Genomic DNA, 26,051 nt, shown 5'->3' with positions numbered 1-26,051 from the left:
TTTTCTTTATATTTTATTTCCTAATTAGGCCGTGAGATCCGGCCAAAGTTAAAGGTCAATTCTTTTCCTATCTTTGGAGGTTAGTTAAAGTCATCCGACTGAGTTTGCCGCGGAGATCCAAGGGATCTCCACCTCTCGTCCGACATAATGACAATGACATGACAGGCCGATAGCGTGGACCCTGTACTCCGTAAAGATGCCGCAGGGCGCAGAATGTCGAGAGAAGGCGTTGTTTGTTGATGTTGCGAGAAGGCGTCCCCGCCTTTTTATCTTCTGCAGCTGCCCCTCTCTCTCTCTCTCTCTCCAACTCTTCTCAACACACAACCTTCCCTTCTCAACTCCTCAATCCATTCAATCAATCGATTACCAAAATGTCCCTCTCACCCTACAAGCTCCTAACCTTCGACGTCTACGGCACGCTCGTCGACTGGGAATCCGGCATCATCGCCGCGCTGGCCCCCTCACTCTCCAAATCCCCCTCCCCAACCAACAATCCGACGCGCTCCCAAATCCTCCACGCCTACCACGATCTCGAGCGAGCCCAACAAACCAAAACCCCATCCATGCTCTACTGCGACGTCCTCGCCACAATCCACGCCCCGCTCTGCGAAAAACTCAACCTCCCGCCCCCCAGCGCCTCCGAATCCCGCGCATTCGGCGAGTCGATTGGAAACTGGCCGGCGTTCCCGGATACAGTGGGCGCATTGCAAAGATTAAAGAAGAAATACAGACTCGTTGTGTTGTCGAATGTCGACCGGGAGTCCTTCGCCAAGACGAACGCGGGCAGTTTAGAGGGGTTCGAGTTCGATGCGGTTATCACGGCGCAGGATGTAGGCTCTTACAAGCCGGATCTGGCGAACTTTGAGTTCATGCTCGGGGCTGTGAAGGAACGCTTTGGGGTTGAGCGGGGGGAGGTGCTCCAGACGGCGCAGAGCCAGTTCCATGATCATCATCCCGCGCAGAAGGTTGGGATTAGGAGTGTGTGGATTGAGAGGCCTGGGGCGATTATGGGGAATCTGGAGGAGAATGTGTTTGATTGGAGATTTGAGACGTTGGGGGGGATGGCGGATGCGGTTGAGGCTGAGGGTGAGGCTGAGTAGGGGCTCTTATATAGGACATAGAAGTTGATAACGGGATCAAACGATGAAAAACGATTGTGATTGCTATTACATGGCCATGAACAACCTCAAGTACTTGTGGGTATTACGGGCATAGGGCTGAGCATAGTCATAGCCCCAAAAGAAGGCATCCAATAACGCCTCGTTGACGACGTGACTGTCGTGCATGGCAAGAGCAAAAGAAAATACCCAGGGCTGGCAGGCCTCCCCTGCTGAACTAACGCCGCTCAAGACAACCAGACCAAGCAGGCCATCTCATTCCAGTCTGATGTTTCTCTCCTAGACGTCCAGGTCCGTCTGTCGCTGGCTCCTTCAAGGCCGTCACACCCGCGACGACGCACAACACCAACCAAACACGCGCCTGTCCTTCACATCCACAGGTACGGTACACCTAAACCTTCACCGGCCCATGGACCACCGGACTCGGAGCAGACCCCGTCATAGGAAGCACCTGCACGGGCCCGGACGCAGGGTACGCCGCGGCATCATCCCTGCCCAGATCCTCAGCAGCGACAAGGAGCGCGGCAACAAACGCAACGGCGTAGAACAGCCTGCTCAGGAAGACCTGCGCGTCGCCGGAGCGCTCAAAGTACTCCCACGAGCGGAACGCATCGCCGTAGTTCGTGTCGGCGAAGCCGCCCATGAGCACGAGGGTCAGGGTTAGTGTTGAGAGGGCGAGGGTGGGAATTAGGAGGGGGAGTTTCTGCACGAACGTCAGCCATATCATAATATAAATGGGGAAGGGCAGGGAATGGGAATGACATACGCCTCGTCGTAAACTCTCCTTCTTCACCAGCGCAAACCCCATATTCGCGACGCCCAGCAGCGCAGCCAGGAACAGGAAGACGTAGTACGTCATGCTGAGGTTGCGAGCCGACCGGACGAGGTCGATGTCGATGGTGTCGCCTGTGCGGTAGAGCGAGTCCTGGATGTGGCTGTAGACGGCGAGGCTGACGAGGAGGAAGAGGCCCGTGAGGCCGAGCCAGGCGGAGTGCACGTAGAGGGTGAGGGTTGCGAATTTGTGAGCTTTGGCGTCGCCGCTGCTGCTGCCGCTGCGTTGGAGGTCCAGGCAGATGGGGAGGAGGACGGCGATCATCAAGAGGAAGATGGAGATGCTGTTGAACCATGCGGTGGCTGTTGCGGCCTGCTGGTACTTGTCGTAGCGCATGATGACGCATTCGGTTAGGATGAGGGTTAGGGTGTCGATGAAGAGGTACCTAGACGACTACTTAGTGCCCAGCTAAGGTTGTAAGGTTGGGGGACATACAAGATAGCGAGGAAGATGGACACCGGGAACAAGAGCCACTTTGCAAAACTAGAACCTGCGCCTGCGCTGCTCTTCTTCATCTTGAGCAGGCGGAGCACGGTGAAGACGGCAATGGCGATGAACGCGACCAGGAAGATCACGTCAAACGCGAGATCGACTCGTGGTCCTGTGGTCTTGAATGCGACCTCCGACGCGCACGAGGAGCTGGTTCCCTGGACGGAGTAGTCGCTGCCCAGCGCACCGAGACTAGTAGAGCTAGAGCTGGAGCTCGAGGTTGTGCCGTCGCTGGCATCATCAATCCAGTCAGAGACGGTCGAAGTAGGCTCTGAGGCGGAGCTCGTCGAGGTGGACAGGTCGGACCAATCGATGTCCAGGTCTTCGTCGAGACCGTAGTCCGACAGGTCGATGTCGTCCAGGTCATCGAGGTAGTCTTCCACGGTAGACATGGTGGGTTACTTTGTCCTGGGTGGTTGAAACGAGACGGGAGGAATTGGAATTGCCGGGAAGATTGGGTCAATAGAGACAAGACTTTTCACCAGGTCAATGGTGCCATTTGTATGCTCCAGCTCCCAGGCTGCTTTTGGCGCATCTTCAGCCCAAAACGCCATCGACCAGGGAGCTCGTATACAGCAATTCGTCCCGACGATCTTCTTGATGTCGTTGGTTCGTGGACCAGCACCGCAATACGAGGTTTTAAATAGCGTCCTTCTTCTTGGCCACGAGGCCGAGGAATCAAAAGCATTCTGAGCAGAGCCCTTAGCCGCTAGTGGCTTCAGATCGTATTCGACCTTTGTTTGCTGGCGAGGCTCGCGAGGCTTGTGTCACACTGTGCAACGGTGCATCTTGCTGGATTGGAGGCGCCCATAGCGCTTTTTGCCTCGCTTGACCTGCTGCAGGAACAGGGTGCGCCACGAGGTTCCTTTCATTTCCCCACGCGCCGGGCTGTCAGGGTCTGTTCAGCTCTCAATACTGTCATCCAGGCCCCGTCCGTTGAAGCGCAGCAGAGTGCAGGCGAGTAGCAAGGTATGGTTTTGCACTTGTCCCACCCCGCAAATTTGAGCAAGTGGAATTCATCCTGGGCGTTGACTCACTTCTAGGAAGCTTGTCGAATCAGCCTTCGTTGAGACATCAGGAACTTGGTCTCGAGCTGTCCTCGTATCGCCAAACCATATCCGGGTTCTCGGCGGCATGCCACGGCCTCGTATGCTGCAGGAAGACGGCCACGGCGAGACTGGTCGTCACAAGCTCAAGACCTTGAACTTGAGGCCAGCCCACATCTGGCATCTGTAGACGCGAAGATCAATAGTGAGTCTGAGGTTTACTCATCGTTGCCTGAGTTTTGGTCGATCTGAGCAATGACTGTAGAATAAGCACATCAGGGGTTGGCAACAGAGTAATTCTCAGTTAAGTGAACGTCCACTCAATGTCCACGGGATTGTCAGGCAGTGATGCTGAATAGGATGCACCGGGATACAAAGAATCAGCGCTTGCTCGTACACTGTGAAACTCGGAGGCTAAAGCAGGGGCGAGTCATGCCTGGGGAAGGCAGACTTGGATGGCTTGATCTAAGTTTGCTCAGGCTCGACGAAGGATCCTTGCTTGGGACGGCAGGTAAGGCTGAATGAGCATCGAGAGGAGCTCCAGTCAAGATCTGTGTAGAGGTTCATGGAAAATAACTGGGAGTGGCTTGAAACATGGTTCGCTTTAGATGTTTCTCAGGTGTGCTTGTTGGGTCCTATAATAACTGGGTAAGGCATCCACAGTGTATGGGCAGTTGTGATAACCAGGTCGTTAAGACCTAGGAAAGCAGCAATTATCCTGGCCATTTCCAGATACCCATCTTCAGCCCTGCAGCCCAGCCAGGCTCAGTCTCAGTCTCACGCAGACCAATCCGTCGTAGCCCCAATCTCCTCCCCACCAACCGGCAAAAGGAAATCGCTGGCCTCAATCGTGCCATCATCATTCCTCTCTCCCTGGACAAGACCAACATCAACACTCACAAAACTGCCATCATCCCAATCCTCCCCTCCATCCCACGAGTTGCCCTCCGAGATCTGCTCATCACTAAGCGAGGTCGGACTCTCCCCATTCGACGCCGCAACGTTCCCCTCGAGCGTCGCGACCGCGGTCCCGAATTTAAAGCCTACCTTGGCGTTATCCCACGCTGTGTTGCGGGTGAGCACGAAGTTGCCCGGCTGCGAGTTATCGGTGAACCCGTCTTTGGCGTTGTCGAAGGCGATGCTGTTCGTGATGATGTGGTTTGCCGGGCCGATGTCTGCGTCGTCGCCGCCGCCCAGCTTGAAGCCGTTGCCGTCGCCTTCGAAGGGGGTGAAGCCCCATCTTTACAGGTTAGGGAGAGTTCATGAATGGTGTGGCTGGCTATTTACCGGTTGAAGCCGTTGCCCCATGCGATTGTGTCTTCGATCGTCACGGCGGACTTGAACTCCCTTTTCTAGTTAGATGGATTGGATTGACACGGGAGATAGCATACCAGAGATCCAGCCCGTCGTCGACGTTGTTCCAGAGCCGGGCACCGCGGAGGATGTTGCCCTCGCCGGAACCCTCTTTGCAGGCAAACCCATCGGCGCTTTCGCCGTTCTTGCGGGGATCACGGTTTCCGTAGGAGTCGAGGTACAGGACGAGGTTGTTCGACGATGCGCCTTGCAGCTGGAAGCCTGGACGGGTCAGCGTCGATATTTGGAAGAATCAGCGATGTATGCACCAGTCTCGTAGTTGTCTCGTGTGGTCAACCGCTCGTAATGGTTGTTTGATGCGTCTCGCGCATAGACACCATACGGCCCGTTGATCAGCTCGAGGTCATAGAACTCCCAGTAATCCGCATCTTGTATATGCAGGATCCCGCGGTCTGAATTGCCAAGGGACGCATCTAGGTCTGCCGGTGTTCTAATCCATGTTTAGCTGTGTCCGTTCTCCGGATTCTGCACCTACCCCGGCAGTTCTTCGCCGTCGATAATCACCGACTCTCCACCATAAGCACGGAGCACGTACGGCGCGGAAGCCGTGCCGCTTTTGGTAATCTGGATGTTTGTCGTCGGGGTGTACGTCCCGCCACGCAGATAGATCGTTGATCCGGCCGTGGCCTCATCGACGGCTAGCTGGATAGACTGGAAAGGCGCATCGATTGTCCCCGCGGCATCGTCCGAGCCATCAGGCGAAACGTAGATATCCGCCGCAAGGACCGCGGGGAGAACAGCGGCAACGAGCCAGATCGATTTTCCCATGACGGCAGTGGACCTGAGCTTCTGAAGGCAAGTTTGGGATCGACTCCAGTACTTATGCAGAATCGACACACGGCATTACCTCCCATTGTTGGAAAATCACCCTGATAACACGGGATATTCGTGCTCGGCCAAGCCTGCAGAGGCCACCACCGTTTCATCTTGATTCCCGTTCGCATGCCGATCTGCTTGGCTCCTGTGAAGAACTCGGTCCCTGGCCATGGCCCTAGCCCTGTTCTCCATACTCTCCCAGCGCTCGCGCCAGGAGCTCAGGGTACCATCTCCGCCCGACATCCTGATGGCTGATAATACGATGAATGAGCGTTCCCTCGCCAGTGCGACCGCGGAATATCTCATTAAACGTAGCCTCCGCATCCGACCGCGCTTTCCCATCGCCAACCAACTCCTTAATATGCTCCGGAAACTCCAACGAGATATCCTTAACCGCCAAATCCAAGCCCATCCCCTGGAAGACCGGGATTGAGAACCGCGGCCCCAGCGGCTCCCCATCCGCATCAACATAATTCGACGGCGCAAGATTCACCCGGTGTGTCGTCGCCGTACAGACGCCCCGCGTGATGGCCTCCAAGGCGCGCCCGATATTAACAACCAGCGAGCCCTCGATTGGTGGAGCGGGGACCCAACCCCCGGATTTATTCTGCACCTCCAGGCCGTGATGGGGTGTAGCCTGCAGGAGGAACGTCAGGAACTCCGAGTCCTTATGGGGTCCGACGCCCTGGGACTCGGCGTCGCTGGGTGGTGGCGGGTACTTGATTAATTTCATCTTCTGCTGCACGGGGGAGTCGAAGAATTGCTTCAGTGCTGACGAGGGCAGATCCAGGGCCTCGGCGATGAGAAGCTGGAAATTCTCCGCCACTGGGCTCAGCTCGCCCAAGTATGCTTCGACGGATTGGCGGAATCCGGGGATTGCGTTCTCGTCGGGCCACTGGCGATATTAGCTGCAGTCACTTTGTGAGGAGGGTGGTAATACCTGATTTGGGCCGCGAATATTCCTATACAGGGGCTCCTCTGGCCCGGGCGCTGGTAACTCCGTCGCAAACTAACGTCAGTTAGTACCTACGTCGAGGGATCTGAATTCGTACTCCGTAAGGGTCGACGTACATCGAATTGCTCGCGGTAGTCCTGCTTCCGGGCAGTGATCTCGGCCCCGAGTCGCGAGTAGCCGAGAAAGTGCTTGCTGTTCACCATCTCAATTTCAAGCTTCTTCTCCAGCGGGAGGTCGAAGAGTGCTTTGCACTTTTTGACGAGGCCGTGTCTGATTTCCGGCGCGATGGGCGCGTTGATGAGGTAGAAGAAGCCCACGTTGATCAGAGCATTGCGGAGGTCGGCGAGGAAGGCTGGCTTGTCGGATGCAGTCAAGGAATAGTCAAGGAGGGGAATCGCCGTGAAGCAATTGGATTGGATGGCCATCTTGATAAGTCGGATGATAATAATCGGCCTGGCAGAGGGTGAGATGGCCAGATGAGTTGAGTTGTGTTTTGGCGGGGTCAACGATCTGGCCGTTTCGTCATTCCCCCGGACTTCACGCGACGCCTCCCTGTGCTCGGCTCAAATAGGACTATTATTATTAGGACCTATTAACTCTTTGGGACATTTCTCCAAGCTGGTAAGAGAGCATCAACAGGGTCGTATCAGCGAGATGAATGAAAAAAAGAAAAAAAAAAAAAAAAAAAAGGTTGGGTGAAAATGGGGTGAGCCGGGATTGAACCGGCGACCTCTAGATAGAATGACTGGAGTTGGACTTCAGTCTAGCGCTACTCCCAACTGACCTATCGCCCCATTTAATGAATTTCGACAAAAAGTCGAAAAAACTGAAAAAAGATGGGATGATCCGGGATCGAACCGGAGACCTCCAGATACCTTGAATGAAGTTGTTCTTCAGTCTGGCGCTCTGCCAACTGAGCTATCGCCCCATTTAATAAATCTCAAGTCACTTAATTAACTTGGAGCCCATGGCGCTGCTGGGCGATGCGGCGCATCCGATACTCCAACGTAAGCTTTTACCCGTATCTACCTGTCACTATGGATGCTTACACTGGGGGCTCTACACCTCTGTACGTAGGGAGCGGGGGGCGCAGCAGAAAAGCAGAGAACAAAGAGTGCATTAGGCCCATCTCACCCCAGGTGAACAGAACAATGAGAACCAACAAAACGTTGCGCAGCAGCATAGGAAGAGTCAATGATCCAAATCAGACTTTGGGCTTCTTTGTCCGTCGCCGTTCGTCATCGGACATCTTGTCCGCAATGAGAGCCTCAGCCTTTGCGACAAGCACGATCTCCTCCTCCACTTCGTCCTCATTAATGGTCCGAAAGACGTATGGTCGCGTCAGCCCTAGCACGCGATGCCCGTCTTTCGGGACGCTGTCGTAATCAACCTGCATGATATCCGCCGAGAAGCCCATGCCAATGTCCCCAAGGGTGTGGAAATTAAGGCGTGGGATCTGAGCAATCATATCAACAGCGGACTGAGATATCTGCTGCAGCACCATAGTAAAGGCGTGCAGTCTTTGGGCCGGGTCCTTAACAGGGCTAAGAAGACTAAGAAGGGCCTTGTTGGACAAAAGGTCGGCCGCGAGGGCCTTGCATCTGGCGTCACGGCGAGCCTTGATGGCCTTTCCAAGCGTATAGTCGTCGGTCTGGGCGATGCGGACGGAATTGCAGAGGCGCGTTGTGATGGATCGCCAGACCTGCGCGTACTCCATTCCGACTGCATCTGCGTCAGTAACTGCAAGATGCACAGGACCATAGTCACTTGCCTTTCTCGAACTTGGACAGGAGCGTTTCCAGTGCAACTCCCAACGCGGACGGGCCATCCCAAGCACTCTCATCCGAGTCGGCCTCGTCGGCATTCTCGGCAAGATACCAAAAGGGATGTCGGAACATGATGTCAATAACAGTCTTGTTCAGGAACGCCTCCACCAGGGCCTTGCCCAAGCGGGCCTGTAGCCCGGGCTGCAGGCGGGCGTGGATGCTGTCCAGGTCTTCCTGCACCAGCCAGCCCTCCAACGACGCAACCACCTGCTGCTTCTGGCGCTTGGACAGGACGGCAATGTCGTCAATGGCGAAGTTCTGGGCCAAGTTCCAAGTGAGGCCAAAGTTAGCCCCGAATTCAAATGGGAAGTGGTGCGGCAGGATGATGGACCACTCGAAGAAGTCGCCTTCTAACCAGTCCGCCGTGCGGATGGTGTTGCGCACATAGATCTCCAGATCACGCACTCGCTCCTTCAGGCATTTCACCTGGTTCTCCAAGCTCTCGCCAGTCTCGTTGTAGAAGTAATTGAGGATGCCGTATTGGCCGTGGGGATCGGGCTCGAGCTCGGTCTTGAAAAGGGCGGCGACCTGCTTTGAAGCCTTGTCTTTGGCTTTCTGTCGCTTCATAATCGCAGGAGGAGACTACGGAGAAACAGCGGTTAGCAGTAGGACAGCAAGGTGCGCGAGAGATGCCTACCTTGTTGCTCTTTGACGCGCGCTTTCCCTTTGGGCGGCCCATGTTGGCGAGAAAAGGTCACAACACAGAGCAGGAAAACGCGACCGGGAGGGAGAGAAGGGTGTGAGAAGAACGAGTGAGCGATGGAGGAAAAAGTGGGCGATGGCCAGGTGTAAGGAAGCTGGAGGAAGAGCAGTCCTTGTCCGAGACATGGCCATTTGTCTGTCGAGACAGGGGGGCGATAACACGGATGACAGAAAGCACCCTTTGTCCCGGTCGCTGCAGCCTGCAAGAGACTCAGAAAGCGGAATCAGTCCATTCAAGCGGCTTGATGCCATCATCGCGCCAGCTCTTTCCGTCGCCGCTTTGTTTCCTTTTCTCTCCTGGTCCAGGAGCCAGGGCACCGTCTGACGGCCACATCCCATGCATTGAAGGATCCAGCAGGAACCATGGTTTGCCCAGCCACAAATCTCCAGCGGGAATGGCTTGCTAGATTAGCAGAGCCCAGCCATGCAGAAGATTGTTTTGGTCGGGGGCTTGGCCGCCTCTCACTATGTCCGTGAGCACTTGGTGAACACCTTCACTGTGCCTGGGAAGGTGTCGGTCATGGTTCCGGACAAGCCGTACGCAGCCCTTTGCCTGTTTCTTCAGGAAACTAACCCTTGTCTAGCCATCTGGCGGTTGCCATCGGCGGTGCGTTGCGGGCTCTCTCAGAGCCCACCCAGGCGACGGTCACCTCGCAATTGCATTACGGGTTTGGCGACGCTGATGGCAATGCGACGTGGATACTGAACAAGGCAAGCAGCCAGGGCGACCCTCTTCTATTCCACTGAGCTGACAGGCTCCACCAACAGGGGACACGATACAGTCAAGGCTATGAGCACTACGTGCAACTTTGGACAGCCTTCCCCGGAGGAACAGCAATTACTCTTCCGGTGTACATGTGCCGGCAAGCAACCGCGCCGCAGCAGGTGTCGAACGAGTGTACGTCCATCTGCCGAAGTTGCTGGAGAGACTCGCTAACCATGCTTTTTGCGTAGTTGTCCAGGTCGCCACGTCGATTTTCCTGGACCCCCAGGACTGATTATGGTGGCAGCTTCGCTTCTCCTCCAGTCTGTCACCATCCGAGGAGCATTCTAGCAGTTGTTCAGCCTGATTTGTATCCATCTATCCAATGATCGATCGTCCCTCTGCAAATGGCGCTCTCGTCCGACATTGGACGCGCTCCAAGATGAGTGTATGAGGGCCTGCAATTACCGCACTGATGTTATCACTGCAGCCTTGCAGGCCATACAAATTCTTGATGCCCCATGACTATCCCTCGTCCTAAGCTTCATTGATATCGGAGAATCTTACAGCTGGAAGTTGTGCACTCGGGCTCTTCAGCTGGATGCAGGCCATTCCTTGGCATGTATACTCCGCCACGTCAGCATGGAGGGGCTTGTATATAACCACCGCTATCAGCTGGGATCAGATCTGTCTTTAATGCCGGATGCCGTGATCCTCGAGACTGTCTATCGAAGAGTTTTCGACCATGGCCGGTCCGGTTCAGCCCACCAAACGTGACTCAAATGGCTCCCAAGACAAGAACAGTGCGCTCGCGCAAAGATGGAGCGTGGAGGTATGGTCGGAGAGAATAACAAGTCAACAATCAGTCCAGATATCGCGGGACAAGTTACAAAAGAGGGTTGACGCCTTTCTCGCCCATGCCAGTGTTCAAGAGAACGATGAGCTCGAGCGGAGTCGGCAACGGCTGATGGACATGATCAAGGAGGCTCAGACGGCCAGCAAAGAGGCTAATCCCGAGGCAAAGGAAGGATCCTTCAGGGCGAAGCTCCAGCAAGGCTTGACTTCAACGTCCGAAGCAGTGTACCGCTATTCGCAGATTCTCGACCCCATGATGGCTCAGGCGCCTGGGTACGTTTCGTTGGCGTACGGCGGTATAAAAATCATTCTCACGGCGCAGATCAATTACCAGGAGCTTAAGGAGAAGGTGACGGTATACCTGGAGCAGATTGCGACGAGGTTTGAACTCATCGATCACCTCACTGCTTATATTCCGACCAAGAATCTTGTCGCCCGCGTTGGACAGGCCTATAGTCTCTTTACGAAGTTTCTGTCCAAAGCAGTCAAGCACTACACGCGGAGTCGCATGAAAACCTATCTGAAGGCACTTTCAAGCCCATGGGAGCGGTTCCAAGAACTGGTGGATGCTATCGGACAGACGTTCGTGGACATCAAGGACATCGCTCAGTTTCACGGCCTGTTAGCTGGTCAGGTCAACCTGGAGGTGAGCCAGCGGACGTTGGCGTTGATGGAAAGGCAGGGTGAGAAGAGTGATACTAATACGGCCTTGCTGGAAGATGTTCTGTCGCAGTTGCATGCCATTTCGATCCAGTTCACCAAGGAGGAAGATATCCGTGAGACGGCATCGCTTGTTCGACAGCACGTCGATCAGGTCCAGGACGACCCAACGCTCTCACGATCGAAAGTGGAACCGACAGAGGATAAGACAGATGAGCACCAGTCCACGATGCTCGATCAACTCGGAGGGATCTTTGCTGATCTGAAGAACTACAACGAGGAAACGCAGCGCCGTAAGATCGCCATTGAAGAGGCGCCAGGCATGCAGAACCACCGATCGACGCAGCGCAATCTGCTACGGTCAGAGAAAGTCCTATCGTGGATTGAGTCCGATGTTTCGCAGCTCCTGTGGGTTGAAGGGAACAATGTCTTGCGGCGCTCCGACTTCAATGCGTGCTTTGCTATACCGCTGCTGGTGATGGGAGAAGGCAGCTTTGAGTCGACTCTCGTCCTTCGACACTTCTGCGGCGACTCAGGAATGGCAAGGAGGCCGAGTACGCTGGTCCAGGCTCTGCTTTACCAAGTCATCGAGCGGAATCCAAGCATCCTCCAGAAGAGGAAACATGCTTTTACGAGTGAGAGCGCACCAACCACTCAAAATCTTTGGAAACTGCTTGTCGAATGCCTGGAAATTGTCAGCGCGCAGTGCACTTTCATCATCATTGACAGCTTTGACCACCTGGATGCCGAGGACGCACACGAGGAAGGGGCGATGCTCGCACAGCTCAACGACCTCGTAAAGGACAAGACCAAGCTGGTGAAGGTGCTCCTTACCGCGTCTCTTGCCCAACCTCTGTCCACTCTTCCTGAGGAATACCAGGCTCTTACCATCCAGCGTTTCCCGCGGCCCGGTCTTCGTCGGAGCCTCTCAACAGCCATACTGGAGGATCAGGCCCAACTAATCTCGCACCAGATCATCGAGATACAGGAGAGAAGATGCAAGCTTGTCAGCTTTCACGAGATTCCCTTCCTTTACCCGTCCGGCACTGTGATATACCAGAAGAACGGCGACCACTGGCAAGCATTTGTCGTCGCAGAACTGAGTGGGATGGATCCGCAGCCTTTTGGGGACTTTGCGCCGTTGCAGATACGCGCTTGGTCTGTTGATCATAACGGGAAATACTTCACAAAGAAGTATCATAGCCTCACTATTGGTCGATTCAGCGGAAAACAAGAAATCACCAGGCTGAAGTTCATTCCGGCAGGGTACATGCCCGACGAAACTGCCGTCCGCAAGACCTTGGTCACTCGTGGCCGTAGATACTGGGAACTGGGAAGCACAGTGAGCTACAATCAGTTTGATGGGAAGCATGGGCCAGTTCGAATTGTCATTGACCAACAGCTCCGTCCTTTGGAAGAGACACCAACCGCGCAGGAGTTGGCAGATCAATTCCGACCAAGCGGTGCCCATGATTTGAAACCAGGGGTGCTGATAACATGTCCGCCTGGGGTCGCAGTCTTTCTTCTTCCGGAGCTGCGGTGGTCAACAATGGACGTCGATAAAATCAAGGAACTGGCAGTTGACGAGTACCGAGACCTCCGCAGTCTTATAGTTGATCCAGGGTATAAGGAGATTCTGAGGAGCTTCGTGGCCGGTCAAGGAGTCTCCGAGGGATATCCCAAGGGTGACGACCTTAGAGGACCCGCAACTGCCGGGACAACGGTTTTGCTACATGGAGCCCCAGGGACTGGGAAGACCTTTTCGGTCGAATGTCTTGCGGAATCGGTTCAAAGACCGCTACTGCGTCTAACCCATGCGACTCTTGGAGGATCTGTTCGCGAAGTGGCCAAAAGTCTCGAGGAATCATTCCATCTCTCCGACAGATGGGGCTGCATCATGCTGCTCGACGATGTCGATACCTTCCTCTCGACGCGCACACAAGACATGTCCCAGAACATCATGGCCACGCTCTTCATGCAGCTCACGGAGAAGCACAACGGCCTCCTCTTCCTCACCACCAATCGAGTCGGTGTTCTCGATGAAGCCTTCCAATCCCGGATCCACATGAAGCTCTACTACCCTAGATTTACGCTTGAGCAAGTCGAAGCTGTGCTCGAGCGCTCTTTGCGTGGGATCCAGGACCGATTCCACAGCACCGGGACAAAGTTCAGAGCCGAATATATCGAGATCATGGAGTTTATAAAGCGTGCTCGAGAGAATAAGGCAATGCAAAGCTTTAACGGACGAGACATCATAAACACCTGCGAGACTGCGCTTCTACTGGCTAAGCATGAGATCCGCGGGGACAATGGCCGTGGTTCAATCGATCCGGATGCTGTCCTCAGACTAAAGGCCTCGCATTTCGAGACGGCAATCAAAATCGCAACCGGATTTAACCATTATATGAAGGAAGTGAGGACGAGATCAGACTTCGACGCCAGTGCAGGGTATGCAGGGGCGAATACATTCTTGCCTGAGCGTTATAGTGGTGGTCCAGGGCTCCAGTCCAGCCAGGATCAAAATCAATACGCACAGTACAACATGCCGCATGAGATACCACCACACTTGGTAAGTCCCTACAGACAGCGTCCGATGCAACGGATGCAACACGAGCGAGACAATGACTACGGAGAAGGCGAGTAATCTGGAATTGATAGCCCGACAGCAGCGGAAACGGCAGGAGTTTTGTACCTTTTAAAAAGTAGAATGTGGAGTTGTGGATAACTTCATTGTTTTAAACAAAGAAGGTTATATAACAAAAAATAAGCCCTCTTCGCCATCCAATGGGGCGATAGCTCAGTTGGCAGAGCGCCAGACTGAAGAATAACTTCATTCAAGGTATCTGGAGGTCTCCGGTTCGATCCCGGATCATCCCATGTCTTTTTTGTTCCCCCTCTTCCCAATTAATGTGTATGTTGTTGGCTGCGTGCATCGTTTTTGACATCCTCCGAGTGGTATAATTATCTAGAACCTGCCTGATCCTTCCTCCTGTAAATAGTGAGCTTCGTCAATGTCCGCGCCTGCAGATTTTATCATGTTCTGTCTTGCTTAATGGCGCCACCTGTCCAGGCTTCGTGCTCCAACCTCAATACACAGACAGGGTTATTTATAGTTGAGCGGGTTTCTACCACCTGTTTGAGCCAACTTTAGCAACCTGTTTGTTTCCTTTTTTATCTACCCTGTCAAGTGAATGCTGCGAGTTCATGTCTTGTCCGCATTATTTAGAAAAGACTGCGTCTGAAATCATCCATGCTGCCTGCCGTATCTACTTCCCCGCCGCCTAGAACAACTTGGTCAAACCCCAGGTTCAATAATGTTATTAATAGTAGTCGGAGCAACGTCGAGAATGCCCCGTGTTCAAGAGTCAAGTGGACCATGTCCTAGGAGTCTATCCAAGCTCTTCCAAATTCTGGCTTAGATAACTACTGCCTTGACGTCTCTACTTGTTAACACGCCCTAATCAGGTTTTAGGTCGCAGAAGGGCGTACGCACTGCTGCCATGCATCCCAAGGGGAAGGAGACTAAGGGTTATTGGGATGAAAGCGCTGTAAGCCGCGTCTTTTGGGGTGAAGAGCCGAAGCTCCAATCCTTGAAGACATCTTATTCGACGACGACACTTCTGGAACATCGGGAAAAAGCTCTATAGTCTCGCTGGCTGAATTTCACCCGAGGACGACTTAAAGCAAACTTCTTAATCCAATGATGGATTTCCAAGAATGAAAAGCTGCATGTGTAAGGAAAAGTCACTGACAAAAGGCAAAAAAAAACTGAAAAAATTACATGGGATGATCCGGGATCGAACCGGAGACCTCCAGATACCGTAGTAAAGAATGAAGTTGTTCTTCAGTCTGGCGCTCTGCCAACTGAGCTATCGCCCCATTAGATGTTTTTACCTGCTAACATTTAACGTTATATCCCAAAATCAACGTTTGCTAAGTAAAACAAGGGCTTGGGACCGGGATTACTTCTGCAGCATCTGGACTGTCAAAGAACCTGCCATACCAAAGGAAAGTTAGCTAATACTCTATTTGCCTATTCAAACTTTGCACAAGCGCAAACTTCCCTCAATATCGTGTGTAAGAGATATTCCAACCCCATGGACAGTCCGCGGCGAATGTCAGCCGCTGACAATGCCAGTGACCTGGGCAGACGACTGATGGAAGACCTTTAGCTCACCATGATTCCTTGCAATTATGTCTTTCTCTACTAGCGAGGAACAGTCGTCTCTCAATATTTGAGCTCCATATTCAAGGCCGCCTAGGCGCATTCAATCTCAACCCCATCAACATCCCAGACAGCAATGCCGTCATAGGCACCGTAATCGCCCAGCCAAAGTAGATAGATCCACGCCACCAAAATCAACTAATACAGCACTGGTTGCTGTTGGCAAGGCCAATGCTATTTAAAGCTCTGGCCGGTCAGAGGGCGTAACATGATAATCCGGCCCTCACACATTATTTCTGGCGCAAGAGCAGTACTAACCAATCCAAATACACTTCATTCTGGGGAATTTTTTCACCTTTTTCTTCACGCAAGTAGCTTCCATGCTCTGGACGTGAGTCTGTTGGGCGGAGGCAGTCCTATAAATGGAGTAGGCGTGGATGGTAAGCTGGAACCGCACACGGGATTCCAAAGCGTATCCCCGTACTATACCTTCTAATACCGACAGAAGATAAAGTCCAGCAGTCACTAGGCCGGGGGGAGTAGGCGAGAACTTGAAGTCCGTCACCAGTTTTGTGGACGGTCTTGGTTCGCAGGAGTACCGTAGGGTCTCTCCGGCGTGCTTGACCTTGATTGGAAAAATAAGGTGAGTTTGACTTGTTTTGTGGTTGATGTCCAAATGAGATCTCTGCAGCTTCCAGCCAATCCCATGCAAGATAAACATGGCTATGTTGTTGTTAGATCTGCGTAAGAAGGATAGACATTACCTAGGGCTTCTTCTATGGCTTTGTGGGCATTTACGGTACGCCTGTTATCAAGAACATCAGAACAATTTGTATCTACTGCTTAACATCTACCTATATTTTCAAAGGATTAGCCCCCAGGTCCTTTTGCTCTGGCCTCTGATTTTCTACAGACTGCTCTAAACACCCCTTTGGCAATGACCCCCCGGCTATTCACCTCATGGAGCCGCAAGAAACGGCACCAGTCCCTTGCCTTGACGAACTCTGTTTTACTACCGAATATGCCTGCTGTAAAAGTAGTGAGGGACGGCAGCTCCATCTGCATTCCGGTCCGCCGCATTCTTGGCTCTTAAGCTGGAGGGACAGTTTGACCAAGTGTGCCGCAAGCGTCCTCCAGATCGTCCAACACCACCATGGAATATATAACCTTAACGGCCACTATGCTTTTTATTCTCACGCATTGCTGTGTTTTTGGAGCAGTGCAGATTGCATGTGCCTATGGTAACAGCCTATGTTCTTTGGGTACACAGTGTGTCTTTCAGCCTGGAGGTCAATTATCCTTGATGTGCGTCCCCAAATCTTGACCTTAACATGCCATAACATACCTTGTCCCCGCCAGTGGGGCCTAGTTCTGGATCTGGAGGCTGTACGCAAGCCGGATGGCCGATCTTGCTTGGGATGGGCGGGCTGGTCTCCCAGTACCCTTCTCATCACATCGGGTCTTCCGGTTTCCTTGGACAAGGTCATGTATTCCCGGATCTGACGCAGGCTCTCGGGCTCCCTGGGCAGCAGGGCTTCATGGACAGTAGCATGTGTACAGTGTACTCCGTACACCGTGGGCTAATACTGTCAGCCAGTGGGTGATTCATCCGATGCCACCGGGCAGCAAATTTCCACCAACAGATTCCGTGGCTTACAACCCGCCAATTGCTGTCCCTGTTCCTATATCGCCCCACAGACTGGCTCTGGCCTCGGCACTCCTCCAATCAACATTAGCGTTCCTCCGAATGGCAAGCTTCCCGCCCCCGCTCCGCCAGCGGGCAGTCCCACCTACAGAAGTAAGTGTAGAGAAGCAAAAACTAAGAAAAAGATCATGGGATGATCCGGGATCGAACCGGAGACCTCCAGATACCTTGAGAATGAAGTTGTCTTCAGTCTGGCGCTCTGCCAACTGAGCTATCGCCCCATTTGTTGGGGATTAGCAAGTACCTATGCAATATATTCAACAACGCTTAAGAAATGAATTGGGAATAGTGTGTCTTAGTGGAATTTGCTCGATCCTTGGCTGCAACTGTAGGTTGGTGCTGCGCTGACTCTACCCTGATCGTATCTGCTGAATTAGGGTCAACTTGGACTTTGCCCCTGCGGTAACGGGAATGGCAATGTGCCTTGACCGTTGTTTTGTAGGGATGCTCTTCCTGGATTTTTAAAGCCCTGGTAGAATGCTTCAGAGCATGGACTTACTGTGGTAAGTACAAAAGTGGCAGGCCCAGCCCTGGTCTTATCACCATATTCTCGGGAGAGTGGAATATAAAAAGAAAGATATTGTCACGTAACAGGGCTTGAATCATAGACTTTTCAACTAGAGCATGCCCAGTCCACTCTCTCTCGTCAGTGGCCTGGGCCGGGGAAGGCGATGCCATGCCAAAAAGGAAAAATAAAGCCCAACGCGGGGGTTGAACCCGCAACCTTGAGATTAAGAGTCTCACGCTCTGCCGATTGAGCTAGCCGGGCTGTGATTGGTTGATTGCATTCATTTATTTTGCTCTATGTTGGAGCATCTAAGCAAATGGTCTTCCTGTTGCATGCAACCGATTGGACGATTCCAATGTTGGATGTCCTTTTTGCTGAAGTTCAAGCTGGTAAGTGCTCTCATGTAGAGACAGAATCAAACGCTAAAGAGATGGTGCCATCAGATCTGTATCAATGTAAATCAATTCTCGCTTCAAGATGACCGTTCTGAGTGGTGCGGATACTCCGTGTGTGGTTGTAGGTGGCAGTGTGGTTGTATATATATGCGCTGGTTGTTGACTGGGTGTGGATGACGTCATGCGAAGCTGTCAACCATCTAGGAACTGCCGTAGCGGCAAGAGCTGATGATCATCCATCACGAGACCCAAGCCTCCTCAAACCAGAAGCCACTCTGTATGCCTGTCAGATGCCAAAGACGCCGTCCCATCAGCCGTGACGTCACAGAGCGACAGCTCGATATAACACCATCACCACAACCCACCAGGTTCCAATCCCAGCCATCCACAACCCAATCTTCAATAGAACCAAAATGGAGAAACAACCACCAACAGACTACAAAGTCCCCGAGGCGACTGCGAGCGCAACCGCAACAGGCGCTGCGGCTCAACCCCCGGCCAACACCGTCAACCCCACCCACGGGCTGAACCGTGACGGTCACGATGCCCACGACACCGGATTCAAGTACCACATCCCAGAAGCGGGGCATGAGCAGTACCAGTACCAGCGTGATACCACCGGAGTTGGAGACGACAGTACGTCCCATTTTCCAGATAGACAAAGTACGGTGCATCAGCTAAACCACCCAGGACCACCAATGCAAAACACCATGGGCGAGCGACTCGGCAGCGGAGTGAGGGGTGTTTTTGCCAGTGTCCATGTATGTCACACCCACACAGACATCTCCTTGCATGACAGGGCACTTGCTGATATGCCTATGCCCAGGGCGCCGGCGAATGGCTTCGCGGCGGGATAAACGCCGCCGTGGACAGGACGTTTGGTAGTGAGGAGGGGGTTAGTCGGAACGAAGCGATTTCGCGCGCGGGTCAGGAGGAGATTCGGTCGGGGAGATTCAGTAAGGACTCGCATGCGGGGGCTTGGGACAAGGTTAATCGGGAGTAAGATATGGGTAGGGGTGGAGTTTGTACTTTTATATTCTGGGATTTCTGGGGAGGCGATTATTGGCGTTAGGGTGTATGGTTGGGGATTAAGTCTGTTGTGACTCTTACCTGGTCTACTTTATATCAGTCAGGGTTATATTATGAGGTCATGAATCGGCACATCTCACTATGTGTGTCTTCATATATCGTTTGAATAAAGTCTATATCAGTACAGCTTAGGGTATATGTACATTGTGCGTTAGTATTGTGCGTAACTCGAAGCAGAACAACATCAGAAAGTTGACATCCTCCGTCCATGTCATCGAGAGCACGTCGAATTACAGGAAAAGAGCGAAAGCCATGGCACCAGCAGCGAGGACGACATTGGCAGAGACGGCGGCAGCACCACCTAGGGTCATGTGAGAACGCGCTCCGCATACATTGCAGAAGGGAAACTTACTGCACAGGCTATTGGCCTCATCCATCAGCGAGCTGTAGTCCAATTTGGCAATCTCCTGCGTCTCTGCGGCGGTGCAGTTGGCACTCGTGATGCATGTGGTGAGGTCGCTCTTCGCGGTGCTGAGGGTGTCGCTGCTCGGGGTACCGGCGCTGCACAGGCAGTCGGTGTCGCTCAGGTCACAGCCGGAAATGTTCTCGAAGACGTTGCCGACGCAGCTTTGCAGGCACTGGGGGAGCGAGTCTTGAATGAGGTCTTGGGCCGTTTCGGCCAGAACCGTGGTGGCAGTGGCGCTGAGGAGAGCGAGAGGGACGAGGAAGCGCATTTTTGGAGGTGTGGTTTGGTATGGAGGGCCGTAGAGAGGGTTCACTGTTTGACTCAGGAGGGAATGGGGGAAGAGGCTTGTTTTATAGGATCAACACGAGTCAATGAGGGACTCATTTCCAGGGTTGAGCGAATCATTTGAGGCTCAGTAGCTTTGCTTGACAGTGGCTCCTCGGGATGGCAGCGAGCTGGAGCAGTTAGACAGACTGTTAGAGCATCGTGCCCCCGACTCAGACATCCCGAGTCGCTGCTCAAGCTCAAACCTTATCAGCTGGACTGGGGAGATATTAGATGACAATCGGCGAAACAGAGACAGATCCATGCCAGATCAACGGTCCGCATAATTTCTGGGTATGAAGCTAGTGCCAGCTTGGGGGCCAATTCCACCGCGATCTCGGGACATGCCCGCGCATCGAGCCCCTGGGACCAAGCTGAAACGATTCGACAGTCTGAGCTTGTCCCGGCTCGATCTCGACTCTCACAATGATCGCACAGTTCTCTCGAGTTGCTTGACGGCTCGTAAGTTTTCGTTAAAGAATCAAGAACGAATGAATCGGTCCCAAGAATTGAACTCGAGGCTGGAGCCTGAAGAACTGACTACCGCGACTGGGGCTAGAACTGGCGCAAAAATAGCGTGCTTAGATTGGAAGGGACGCCCGAAACCATCAGAAACGGTCCCTGGAATTGTGGATATCGTCAAGGAAGAGAGTTCATCACGACTCGCGAGCTTGAAATTTGGTCGCTTGCTCCACTCTCGGTCGAGAACCTTGCTTGCCAGTCCCTGCCACCCCAAGATGTCGATGTAGGCACCTTTCAGCAGTGCACATCACATTTGTCAATAATGACACGCGAGTGTTGGTTCCGTCTCGCTGGTTCAAGGCGCAAGGGAGACGAACCGAGTCATGGCGATCGCGACGTCGAAAGGGGTCCTCTTAGCCGAGCTGCGATCGCGGGGTAGGTATTCCGACATCTTTTCCGACATCACAGATTCCCGTCTGTTTTACGAGAATATCTGAAATCTTGATGCGCTTCCTCTAAAGTGTATCACCTAGTCCTTATGTCAACCGATGCAATTGTCTAGATCTAGATGGAAGCATACCAAGCGACACATGCCCAACGCACGCCATGCATGCTGTACTTACCGTAGCGCAGGTCCTGGCACTACGCCGAGAGCTCATCAGCACTAACCAGCCTTATAGGGCGCGGCTGATATTTGACCTCGATCTTTGATTCGGATTCTCTGTCGTCATGACCACCCCGGTGAACAGGCAACACCGTTGCTGTTTCCCCGCCTCAATCGCAGATCAGTCCGATCATTGCGAGTTCCATCCATCGACCAAAGAGCTCATCATGCTCATGGGACAGGCCATGGCCGGGCGAATCACAAAGGCGAATACAATGAGATTTCCAGTCGATGATGGCGGTTTACATCATGGTGAGTCCAGGTTGGACTCTTGCGTCAGTCTTGCGGATGACTAACCCGCGCTGCCATCTATAAGAAGGCATTTGGACTCGAAAACAACACCTCCATCTCATCTCACCAATCTAGTCATCAGAAGAATCAGTCACAATGAACAACTTTGCTCAGTTCGGCTCTCACATCTCAGACCAGCACCAGGGAAAACAAACCGGTGCCAGCGGTGGTCAGACTGGATCAGCTGGCCAGACCGACTATCTTGACAAAGGTACCCAGCACCTGAAAACATTCGTATAGGGACTTCAGCTAACATGGGTACAGGCCTCAACGATGCTGAGCAGAAGTATGGCGGCAAGTACTACGATGCCGAGAAAGTCAAGCCCATGAACAAGAAGATCGGCGACACAGTCAAGGGCAAGTTCCATGACATGACTGGGTGAGTCTTTGCCTCGCATCGAGATGGAATACGTATTGATTTAGATGGGTAGTCACAACATGCCTGGATCTCATTAATTCTGGATCTCTCGAAGTTATGTGATATGAACTCTATGTGATGTACTTAGTACGAGGCTACGGCGATACCTCGATGTATTTTGATGTGCAGTAAAACCTGTCTTCCATAATGAACGATGTCGATGAGCAGACTCATACTATCCCAAACATCCTTGGTTTTGTCCATGTTCCTCTATTGCCAATGGTTCGATCACGTGTATGCTGTGCTTTCCCTTCCGGCGTCAACACGTCGACCTCCCAGCTTCATCTTTGCTTCAGTTCTACCTTTTAGGACCAATTTCACCTTGCAAATCCTCGGCACACCCGGCCGCCCTGATGGAGTCGTTCGCAAGACGTTTACCAAGTGCTACATACACCAGAACTGGATTCGAGCGGTGCGGAAGTGCGCTCACCCAGGACACTGAAGGCACACAGAACACAGCCCATTCATCCATCCTTCAAGTTGACAACGGCTCATCTCTCCTCAGAGACTCCTGTTTCAGCAGCCCTCAGAAACACCGATGATCCCACTTTGCCGAGAAGTCAGCCACAACTCGAAAGAAGTCACCGAGGACGGCGGACCTCCGAGATTCGCCAAAGTTGAGGTGTTTAGGAAATGGAGAAGCTTGGCCGGATCTTAGGCACTGAATAGTGTCTGCAATCTCGGAATTCTGGTGGTCTAAGGCTTACTGGTTATTCCTCATCAGGACGAGAACCGGAGTTCCATGGATTCTACAAACTCTAGTCGAGTACCGATTACTGGAGTCCGACCAGGACGAGATGAGGTGCCGGTAGGGTACCATATCTACTATCGAGACACGAACTCCGGAGTGCTAGCTGGAGCGGAAAAGGGGTTTGGTCCACAGCTCCACACGCTATCTTCGAGCTACGACGACGATTCAGCTTCTGCAACTACCAGGGTTGCAACTACAAACTTGTCCCCAGAACGATTGTCCGCCTATATCAAAACGCTTTCAGTTTGCCTCCATAACAGCTATATTTACACGAGCTCCGGCCTTTCGCCCTCAAGAGACCCCGGGACCGGCATTTACACAACAGGCCATCCGCTTGAGAAGTCAATGGCGTTCCATCCAAAGAGCTTCTGGCCATCGCCATAGCCAATGTTGGTATCGACGTAATGATAGTACAGCACAGGACCGAGGGTCGGGTCGGTGAAAACTCCTTGGCCTCCGGGACCATAGACGTTGTCGTGACTCTCCAACACAACAGTTCCACCACCGTTAGTGCAGGATACACCATTTGCATCGACCTAGACGCGGTTAGCTTGTTTCGACGGAGCATATCAACTGGAGAACTTACAAAGCCACCAGTGGCCGATGACGAGCGGCATGCTTTGATCTTATATTCCTGCCCAGCAGCCGGCATGGAGGTGTCGTAACCGCAGCACTTGCCCTCCGAGAAGAAGAGGTAGTAGTAGTTGCCATATTTGTACAAATATGCGGCTTCAACAGCGTGCTCGCCGGCCGGCTGGTATGCGATCTGGTATGATGCGGAGGCGACAGATGTGGGAGGGGATTTCATGGGCGCTTGGTAGAGGTTGCCCCAGAATGAACCGAAGTTCATGTACCAGCTTCCGCCGTCATTGAAAAGGTTGCCGTCGATGGCATTGTATGGCTTTGAGGAATCGGATCGGACGCCTGTCGAGCCGTGGTCCGTCCAGGAGTTGAGGTCCATGGTGTCAGAAGTCGCGAGGCCGATCGCAGAGTTTTGAGAGCCGAACGACGAGACTGAATAGAGTGCATAGTAAACACCGTTGACGAGCTGGACATCAGGAGCCTACGAATATGTGATGTTAGCATTTTTTGGGGTGATTGACTGCAGATCACGTACCCAAAGATCGTCATTTCCGGGCAGATCGATCGACGAACCGTCCGGCAACACGGACCCTAGCACTGTCCATGGACCCTGGATAGACGAAGCAGACGCATAAGAGATCTTGTTTCCGGTCGAGAAGCGGAAATACTTCCCATCGGACTCACGGCGGATCAGAGCCGGGTCATGAATGTTGCACGCACCGGAGCATGCTCCAGGAGAAGCATAGCCATAGGCCGCGCCCACAAGGAGGGACGTCGAAGCTGCAAGAATGGGCAGATGCATGGCGATGACAAGGCAGGTCTCTTAGGTACTCCGGCGGGAGGGATATCATGCAATGCTCTTTCTGCAGCAGAGGACCCGGTTATATACGCAAACCACCAAGCACAGGGGTGAGCCCAGTGTGCAGCTATTTGTGGAAGATACCCACATGCTTCTCTCTCGCTTCTGGTCAAACAATAGTCTCTTGGATATATTAACAAAATAGGTATGCGCTCTAACCAAGAGCAACTCCGGTGGACCTGGTCCGGTACCTGACACCCAAGACTCCTGGGCTTCACGGGACACGTCCGGATATAGCGATACGTATCGCCTCAGTTGAGGCTGCTGACAGCGCCACTTTCGCGACATAGATTAAATCTGCCTCAGTGCGTTTGAGTGCGAAACCTCGTGGCTGGACCCTTAGTATACCCTGGACGGCGAGTGTTTCAAGTCGTTATCTCAATCTCCACTCGGAGCATCACAAGAACTGCTTGGCTGAATTGGGAACGGGATGTGACAGCATCATATCTTAGGCATCAAAGTTACAACTTCACTCCCTGCACTCTGAAGCAGGGATAAGTGCCGAATCGACCGCCACCGCGTCGATCGCGGAGAAAATGCGGGGTGCTGAAGAAGACGCAGACGCCGGTTAAAAACAGTCGCCAGTCACACTCTTAACCGAGGCAGATGCAGCACCACCGGAGAGGAGAGGCGCTGCAGCAAGTATATGTCGATGGGACGTCTTGGCTCGTCGGAGACAAGCCTGATGAGGAATGACAAGACTCTCCCCATCACCTCTTGCTGCAACGTCTTTTCCACCAATCGTGCCCGCCGCCGGAGAGATGATATCACAAACGGAAGAGTATAAAGGATGATTGCGTCGGATCCTGCCCCTTGATATTTCAAGATTAAGTCGGCAGGCAACCAGGCCAATCAATCCGCAAGATGTTTTCCCTTCGAGGCGCCCTCCGCTTCCTCGGAACCAGCCTTCTCCTCCTCGGGGCTGATGCCGCTTCCTTTTCAAATCCGCTCAAGGACCCCAATGGCAGTGACCCGTACATGGTCTATGTGGATGGGTACTACTACCTGACCACGACGACCTGGTCCGATGTCCAGATTACCCGAGCTACCACGCTCGAGGGTCTGAAGACCGGCGAGGTGCAGGTTGTATGGAGCGATACCGAGCCCAGCCGATGCTGCCATCTGTGGGCGCCCGAGTTCCACCAGATTGACGGAATGTATGTATAACCCTTTAATAGAGAGAATCTGGTAAGACTAACACGCACCACAGTTGGTATCTGTACTACACCGCCGGCACCAGCGGTGACAGCGTCGACAACCAGCACGTCCATGTCCTCCAGGGTATGCTCCGACCCATAACCACCCACGCTTTCAGCATCCCAAACTAACCCATCTACCAGGCGGCTCCTCCCCCTGGGACTCCTACAGCTACCTCGCGCAAGTAACGCCAGAATGGGGCATCGACGGGACAGTCCTCACAATCGCCAACCAAAACTACCTGATCTGGTCATGCATGGCCAACGGCATCCAATGCAACTGCATCGCAACGCTCGACACGCCCTCCACAATCGGCGAAACACACATTCTCTCCGAGCCCCTCGAGCCCTGGGAGACCGTCGGCGCGCCCGTGAACGAGGGCGCGGCGCCCCTCTACCACGACGGCAGCATCTGGGTCGCGTACTCGGCGAGCTACTGCTGGACGGCAAACTACTCGCTCGCCCTGCTGGAGTACGATGGGTTCGGGGACCCGCTGGAGCAAAGCTCTTGGACGAAGTCCGATGGACCGGTGTTCGTTTCGGCGGATGGGAACTACGGGACTGGACATAACTAGTATGAGCCCCTCATTTTTTGCCGCGGGTATCCCGTCGTTCTGGTTTGATGATGGCGCTAATGAGTGTTTGTAGTTTCTTCACTAGCCCCGACGGCACGGAGATTTGGAATATCTACCATGCCACTCCGATTGCGGAGGGTGCTTGCGATGGGAACCGGTACACGGCCGCGCAGCGCGTGGACTGGACTGCTGATGGATATCCGGATCTGGGTGTCGCGCCTCCAGTTGGGACCGTGCTGGAGGGCCCGTCCGGAGAGCCTGCTTGATTTATCCATCATGCTCCGT

The 26,051-nt window shown here is 53.3% G+C and overlaps 11 protein-coding genes across 11 annotated transcripts; 5 read left to right on the top strand and 6 right to left on the bottom strand.

Annotated features, from left to right (window-relative positions):
* Nucleotides 1-371: 371 nt before the first annotated feature.
* Nucleotides 372-1,100, top strand: DSM5745_09253 (putative haloalkanoic acid dehalogenase; the record flags this gene model as incomplete). Its single annotated transcript, XM_026751269.1, has 1 exon — nt 372-1,100. The coding sequence occupies one exon, from the start codon at nt 372-374 to the stop codon at nt 1,098-1,100; it is 729 nt and encodes a 242-aa protein (XP_026600355.1).
* Nucleotides 1,101-1,509: 409 nt separating this feature from the next.
* DSM5745_09252 (uncharacterized protein) lies at nt 1,510-2,831 on the bottom strand (the record flags this gene model as incomplete). Its single annotated transcript, XM_026751268.1, has 3 exons — nt 1,510-1,821; nt 1,885-2,335; nt 2,386-2,831. The coding sequence occupies 3 exons, from the start codon at nt 2,829-2,831 to the stop codon at nt 1,510-1,512; spliced, it is 1,209 nt and encodes a 402-aa protein (XP_026600354.1).
* A 1,431-nt stretch (nt 2,832-4,262) lies between these two features.
* On the bottom strand, nt 4,263-5,627 carry DSM5745_09251 (putative pectate lyase; the record flags this gene model as incomplete). Its single annotated transcript, XM_026751267.1, has 5 exons — nt 4,263-4,725; nt 4,773-4,832; nt 4,877-5,060; nt 5,108-5,289; nt 5,335-5,627. The coding sequence occupies 5 exons, from the start codon at nt 5,625-5,627 to the stop codon at nt 4,263-4,265; spliced, it is 1,182 nt and encodes a 393-aa protein (XP_026600353.1).
* A 223-nt stretch (nt 5,628-5,850) lies between these two features.
* On the bottom strand, nt 5,851-7,055 carry DSM5745_09250 (isopenicillin N synthase family dioxygenase; the record flags this gene model as incomplete). Its single annotated transcript, XM_026751266.1, has 3 exons — nt 5,851-6,570; nt 6,616-6,684; nt 6,747-7,055. The coding sequence occupies 3 exons, from the start codon at nt 7,053-7,055 to the stop codon at nt 5,851-5,853; spliced, it is 1,098 nt and encodes a 365-aa protein (XP_026600352.1).
* Nucleotides 7,056-7,834: 779 nt separating this feature from the next.
* On the bottom strand, nt 7,835-9,135 carry DSM5745_09249 (uncharacterized protein; the record flags this gene model as incomplete). The annotated part of the gene is made up of 3 exons (XM_026751265.1): nt 7,835-8,352; nt 8,468-9,038; nt 9,094-9,135. 3 exons carry the CDS (start codon nt 9,133-9,135, stop codon nt 7,835-7,837), a joined length of 1,131 nt encoding a protein of 376 aa, XP_026600351.1.
* A 1,471-nt stretch (nt 9,136-10,606) lies between these two features.
* On the top strand, nt 10,607-14,020 carry DSM5745_09248 (uncharacterized protein; the record flags this gene model as incomplete). The annotated part of the gene is made up of 1 exon (XM_026751264.1): nt 10,607-14,020. One exon carries the CDS (start codon nt 10,607-10,609, stop codon nt 14,018-14,020), a length of 3,414 nt encoding a protein of 1,137 aa, XP_026600350.1.
* A 4,542-nt stretch (nt 14,021-18,562) lies between these two features.
* On the top strand, nt 18,563-19,152 carry DSM5745_09247 (uncharacterized protein; the record flags this gene model as incomplete). Its single annotated transcript, XM_026751263.1, has 3 exons — nt 18,563-18,785; nt 18,840-18,910; nt 18,976-19,152. The coding sequence occupies 3 exons, from the start codon at nt 18,563-18,565 to the stop codon at nt 19,150-19,152; spliced, it is 471 nt and encodes a 156-aa protein (XP_026600349.1).
* Nucleotides 19,153-19,468: 316 nt separating this feature from the next.
* DSM5745_09246 (CFEM domain-containing protein) lies at nt 19,469-19,912 on the bottom strand (the record flags this gene model as incomplete). The annotated part of the gene is made up of 2 exons (XM_026751262.1): nt 19,469-19,539; nt 19,591-19,912. The coding sequence occupies 2 exons, from the start codon at nt 19,910-19,912 to the stop codon at nt 19,469-19,471; spliced, it is 393 nt and encodes a 130-aa protein (XP_026600348.1).
* A 1,569-nt stretch (nt 19,913-21,481) lies between these two features.
* DSM5745_09245 (uncharacterized protein) lies at nt 21,482-21,841 on the top strand (the record flags this gene model as incomplete). Its single annotated transcript, XM_026751261.1, has 3 exons — nt 21,482-21,596; nt 21,650-21,764; nt 21,817-21,841. The coding sequence occupies 3 exons, from the start codon at nt 21,482-21,484 to the stop codon at nt 21,839-21,841; spliced, it is 255 nt and encodes an 84-aa protein (XP_026600347.1).
* Nucleotides 21,842-22,868: 1,027 nt separating this feature from the next.
* DSM5745_09244 (arabinan endo-1,5-alpha-L-arabinosidase) lies at nt 22,869-23,938 on the bottom strand (the record flags this gene model as incomplete). Its single annotated transcript, XM_026751260.1, has 3 exons — nt 22,869-23,090; nt 23,141-23,617; nt 23,672-23,938. 3 exons carry the CDS (start codon nt 23,936-23,938, stop codon nt 22,869-22,871), a joined length of 966 nt encoding a protein of 321 aa, XP_026600346.1.
* Nucleotides 23,939-24,859: 921 nt separating this feature from the next.
* On the top strand, nt 24,860-25,766 carry DSM5745_09243 (glycoside hydrolase family 43 protein; the record flags this gene model as incomplete). The annotated part of the gene is made up of 3 exons (XM_026751259.1): nt 24,860-25,152; nt 25,206-25,276; nt 25,336-25,766. 3 exons carry the CDS (start codon nt 24,860-24,862, stop codon nt 25,764-25,766), a joined length of 795 nt encoding a protein of 264 aa, XP_026600345.1.
* Nucleotides 25,767-26,051: the final 285 nt, after the last annotated feature.

Source organism: Aspergillus mulundensis (assembly GCF_003369625.1).
Source record: "Aspergillus mulundensis strain DSM 5745 chromosome Unknown scaffold_11, whole genome shotgun sequence".
Lineage (NCBI taxonomy): Eukaryota > Fungi > Ascomycota > Eurotiomycetes > Eurotiales > Aspergillaceae > Aspergillus > Aspergillus mulundensis.
The sequence above is the reverse complement of the archived record's forward strand: the minus strand, read 5'-3'. Positions and strand labels throughout refer to the sequence as shown.